The sequence below is a fragment of the Cephus cinctus genome, unplaced genomic scaffold (genome assembly GCF_000341935.2).
Source record: "Cephus cinctus unplaced genomic scaffold, Ccin1 Ccin1_scaffold0168, whole genome shotgun sequence".
NCBI lineage: Eukaryota > Metazoa > Arthropoda > Insecta > Hymenoptera > Cephidae > Cephus > Cephus cinctus.
Genome location: NW_014332892.1, coordinates 4327064 through 4331732, shown reverse-complemented (window position 1 = coordinate 4331732; position 4669 = coordinate 4327064). Strand labels below are relative to the sequence as shown.

The 4669-nt window shown below is 40.7% G+C and overlaps 3 protein-coding genes across 10 annotated transcripts in view; 1 reads left to right on the top strand and 2 right to left on the bottom strand.

The window, feature by feature from the left end:
• Positions 1-120: 120 nt before the first annotated feature.
• On the bottom strand, positions 121-2586 carry LOC107264316 (dimethyladenosine transferase 1, mitochondrial). The gene is made up of 3 exons (XM_015732455.2): positions 1877-2586; positions 1625-1778; positions 121-1503 (listed from the first exon to the last, which is right to left on the bottom strand). The coding sequence occupies exons 1-3, from the start codon at positions 2505-2507 to the stop codon at positions 1260-1262; spliced, it is 1029 nt and encodes a 342-aa protein (XP_015587941.1). The 5' UTR covers positions 2508-2586; the 3' UTR covers positions 121-1259.
• LOC107264317 (cytochrome c oxidase assembly factor 3, mitochondrial) lies at positions 2375-3280 on the bottom strand. Its single transcript, XM_015732456.2, has 2 exons — positions 3140-3280; positions 2375-2875 (listed from the first exon to the last, which is right to left on the bottom strand). Exon 2 carries the CDS (start codon positions 2862-2864, stop codon positions 2604-2606), a length of 261 nt encoding a protein of 86 aa, XP_015587942.1. The 5' UTR covers positions 2865-2875; positions 3140-3280; the 3' UTR covers positions 2375-2603.
• A 1072-nt stretch (positions 3281-4352) lies between these two features.
• Positions 4353-4669, top strand: part of LOC107264318 (protein piccolo) — a 26713-nt gene continuing 26396 nt past the window's right edge. For all 8 annotated transcript variants that reach the window (XR_003058588.1, XR_003058587.1, XR_001536912.2 and 5 more), the window contains exon 1: positions 4353-4468. The gene's annotated coding sequence lies outside the window, so the exon portion shown is untranslated. The remainder of the gene's footprint in view (positions 4469-4669) is intronic.

The window sequence follows — 4669 nt, the reverse complement described above, 5'->3', positions numbered from 1 at the left end:
TTTTTGTTTAATAATTATCAACGTTAATACGTAGAAGCACACGAAATACGAAGAGATAAGTGCCGTCTACCCAGTGGGGATAGGGGTCGGGGAGAAGGTGTTAATAGTGATAGATCATAATTTCCAATCCACTTCATTCTTTTTGTTGCCTTTCGAAGATTGAGAAACTGTGCTTTCAAACGATAGTTTGAAAATGTTTACTTATACTGAAATCTAATAGAGACCCCCGAGTTCTTTTCGGCAGTTGTATTTTGCAAAAACTTCAACAATCCAACAACTTGCCAGTGAACATGTCACCACTTGTAACCGTCCTACTATGATACCTTTATTAAACTGAAACCGCGCAAAGGCTAATCAGCTTAAAACCCAACCACTTTATGCTATTTTGTTCTGCGGATAAATATTTTTGTGCTCCTATATGTAAGGAATACACCAAAAATGAATGCGGGTTCCAACTTAATGGAGGTAACTAGAACAATATACTACTTATAGTCATTTTACCACTACCAGTATTCCTATCTCTATTTTAATCCTTTTATTCTATCTATTTTAATGTACAACTATGAATATTGTTACTATCATTACCTGTACGGCACTAACCTACGACTATTACTATTACTACTGCCAGCAATGTCCATCATCGGGACAATAGATGGTACTATCTAACCCATTGATAGTCACGTAGCGTGCACGCTGTAATATGTTGTTACTTCAAAGTTGAACATCGATCTGTACATTAATACATAACGCGTCTACGGTGTACATACTTGCATCGAAAGAGGATAAATTCCTTATATTATCTAAATTAGGATGTTAACTCCAAAAGTGAAACGCTGAACCTGTTTGTCTTTATATTTTTAAGTGCTTCAGAGTTCTCTAAAGCAATATACTACATTTTCAACATGCGACGTTTATGCAAAGGTAATCAATGGCATTGATCTATTTATTCTTTACCGGAGACGTAATTGCTTAACCCCCCTAAAGTCTTAATGAGTGGACACATAATATAGCCTTTCAGAGCACTTAAAATTACAAGACAACACAATATTTGAAACACATGCACAGTCCACGCTTAGATTGTCAACGACGAGTCTTCATTTGAAGATCCGTAATAGAGGGCTACATCGGTGAAATATAAAAAACTTTATCGAGTTTCATCAAATGTACTATTATAACTTTTACGAAATCACAAAGAAATATCGTTTTATTAAACAGAATCTTTAGGTTCGTCGATCAATCCAGGAGCTACAAAAACTTTTTCACGCATCCGAAAATTCCCGTACGCGTAAATTTAGTGTTTGATTTTGCGGTAAAACGTTATGGCTGGCTCGGTAATTGTATCCTTCAAGTTCAGGGTGTTTCTCGCAGAGGTATTTGTAAGCCGTACAGAGCCTATTCACATCTTCCACTGTGAGCTGGTACGGTCTCACTGTCGGATGCAGATCGCACAATTTGAACATCAAACTGGAAAATTCTTCTCGACAGTCCTTAGGGAAAAGAGTCCTAGATTCATGGAAAAAAAGATATATAAATCAGAAAGAATTTATGACGTTTCCAGCCATCGCTTTATTTGACAGTTCAGACCCCATGTTTTCGCATGAGCAGTAACTGCTGATACACTTACCCCACGCACTTAACACTGTATTTCTGCCGAAAACTGAATAGATGACGCGCCATTTTTTCGAACAACGTAAAGTTATGCACTGTTCGTGGCTCTATCAACGGAGTGAAAGTGACAACGCCTACATCCACCTTCGGTTTTGGAACAAAGGCCCGTCCTAGAAAGTTAAAAGAATATATATAGCCCGTGGAAGCATGTATGTATATAGAAAATAAGAAAAAAAAAAGCAAGATAAATGAAAGCAACCCAACATACCGGGAATAACAAACCGAAGGGATGGTTTTGTCCAAGCCTGCGCCATTAGTGAAAGTCGGCACCTCTGTGGCTCTGATGCTTGGGCTACTAAACGTTCGGCGACTTCCTTCTGAAAGGTCAAGGTCATTCTGACCCTACCAATTGCCCATGCATCATTGCGCTCCGAAATGGCCTTCAACCATTGTATTATCAATGCAGTTGATATGCTGAATGGTAAATTACCAATGAGATGAATATTGGGACACCGATCATCCCAATTTCGATGCACCTCGCATGGAAAGGTATTCGACATAGACGTGCTCATAATATCATCAATTAAAATTTCCATCTGTCCACCTATGCCTGCAAAAGCATCAGCCAGCAATTGCAGGCTTGGCATAAATCTGTTATCTTTCTCAATGACAATCAATTTTTTAGGACATCTCCTGATAATGGCTCTGGTCAAACCACCTGGACCTGGGCCTACTTCCACTATATGCGCATCTTCCAAGCGTCCAGCCATTTTTACAATCTTATCTGATAGACGTTCATCCATGAGGAAGTTCTGTGACAACTGCTTAATCGCACGAAGTCTATACAGTTTTACTAAGTCTCGAATAGTTGGCAGAGGTGGGAGCCTTAGTCCACTCATGTTGATTACTTTTTTCACAATGCAAGAATTGGCGTTGAGTTAACTAGAACTGAAGGTTATAACAAGCCACAAGTTATAACAAGTATTATTTGTAAATTAGTTAGAAACTTTTTCAGGCTCATCAAAGTCATCAAGAAATTTTTCCTGTTTAATGGAAATCATGGAATATGCATAAATTCCGATAGCAGTAAGTCCCAGGAAAGAGCCAAGCATTAAATTCTTCCTGCGTACTTTCTTCAGCTTTTGTACGCGTTCTAAATTTTGTTCCTCAATCAATTTCATAAAAACTGCATCTGTGGATGATATTTTTCGTGCATCAGTCTCTGGATTTAGCTTCGGCATGCGTTCTTCGTCCATATCTTGCAAACCTAGTAAAGACATCAGGAATATAAAATATTTAATTGAACCTTAACACTAAGCGTACCATCCACGGGTCATTTGACCCTTTTAAAGCCAAAAATACGTTTATAAAAATTATCGGTATGTTTAGTATTAACGTGCATGAAGGGTCGAACATTTTTTGTCATTAATATCTGTATTTCTTGTTGTTTTCACGTATGAATAAACACCCGAAGACTTGTTTATACGATCTAGAACTTAGAAATAAGAAAAAGGTATGGAATCATCGTTACACTGTAATTTGGCGACACATAAACGAGTTTAGCCTGACGACGAACGCAAAAGTATCGCATGAGGTTAACTTTTAACCACAGCCTGTGACACTCTCAAGTAAGTTAGAATTGGAATTGACGACAGAGAACTAATACGAGATCAATGCAGACGATAAAGCTTACCAATGCCAATTTACCTCGTTTTTCCGGCGTAACTTCAACGAGCCGCTATCGCGTTTTCAGTTCAAGCAGACGATCCTGCAACGGCCAACGACGAGTGGATTTGGCCGGAATGCCAAGTCGGCAGCAAAATTAAGCCAACGGGCGTCGCGTGAGGCGTACACATAGTGTAACAAGTTTTCAGCTGCAGCTGTGATTTCTACTTTACCGACGCAAGGCAGGTAACACTGAGGGCGCGAATGACACTGCTCCGAAAACTGCGAATATCGCGAACCGTTGCGTACAGTGCTGTCTCTCTCTCTTTATCTAACTGTAAGTACATATATGGATCTGAGAGAAACAGAAATGTTTTCGCGTTTCTGGTAATAAAATTCAGAAGCAACCCTTGGTGTATAGTGGGTCGGTATATAAGTTAAAATGATCAGTAAGATGACATTGAAAACACATTGAGGTGTCATCATTTCCAGTAACAGACGTCTCGGAAAACTTCAAAGTATGACGAAAGATACGTTTTTGATGCACTGCATACTATCTCTTCTTTTCTCGTTTCGTTCGTGCAGCAGCTTTTTATCTTGCTGTTTACAGTGATTCTTCACTTGTTTTTAAGCTCCCTTATTCCAGGCAATGGAGTCGATCCCTATTAAAACCTTGAGGAATGTCATGATATTAAAGGCACATTCTCTTCGCATGATAACATGGGGTAGCACAAGTAAAGTATGGTGCTCAGGGCGCTCTGTTATATTAAAAGTTATAGGAACATGGGCTCCTTTAAGGTATGTCTTTCGCATTGACGAATTATACAGGTGCCCTAGATGCGCTGCTTCGCTGATGTGCTGATGTACTGATGGTCCATGCCATAGTGACCTTATGTCACTTCCTGTACCTTGGTGAGATTGAGGTTGAGTTCGAGGTTGAGGGTCAGATGAGAGGAAGTCAGATGAGGTTGAGCTTGCGCCCTGATGAGCTTTGATCGTAAGCATAGGAAAGCGTATGGGAAGTTCCGAGGGAGGAAAATGTCGCTGGAGTGGGAGAAGCAGAAGACCCGGGCAGTGCAAGCCGGGCACCCTGCCCGACACAACGGCCACTCTCGTGACTCGCTCATCCTCGCGAATGCGAGCAACCCTCCCAAGCAGCCAGAACCACAGAGTCTTCCTCAACGAATAACAACAGGTTGGTCATCCGCATCGCTCTTCCTTCTCTTTCTTTCTTCTCTGTTTTCTGGTCGCCTTCTGTTCTGACCTCGGGCCTCCGACTGGTTCTTTCTTCTTATTAATAAACCGATGCTCTTTTGACATCACTTGTCCTCACTGCCCTAAAATGTGAGAATAGGGAGCAAAGGAGAGAAAGGAGTTGAGAGGGGGGGGGGGGGGG

Excerpts from the sequence above, each read along its gene's own strand:
- LOC107264316 (XM_015732455.2), bottom strand. The coding sequence starts at position 2,507 with ATGAGTGGACTAAGGCTCCCACCTCTGCCAACTATTCGAGACTTAGTA. Across the intron at positions 1,779-1,876 it reads CCTTCGGTTTGTTATTCCCG|GACGGGCCTTTGTTCCAAAA; the intron begins GTATGTTGGGTT and ends TTAACTTTCTAG. Across the intron at positions 1,504-1,624 it reads TACAGTGTTAAGTGCGTGGG|GACTCTTTTCCCTAAGGACT; the intron begins GTAAGTGTATCA and ends CCATGAATCTAG.
- LOC107264317 (XM_015732456.2), bottom strand. The coding sequence starts at position 2,864 with ATGGACGAAGAACGCATGCCGAAGCTAAATCCAGAGACTGATGCACGA.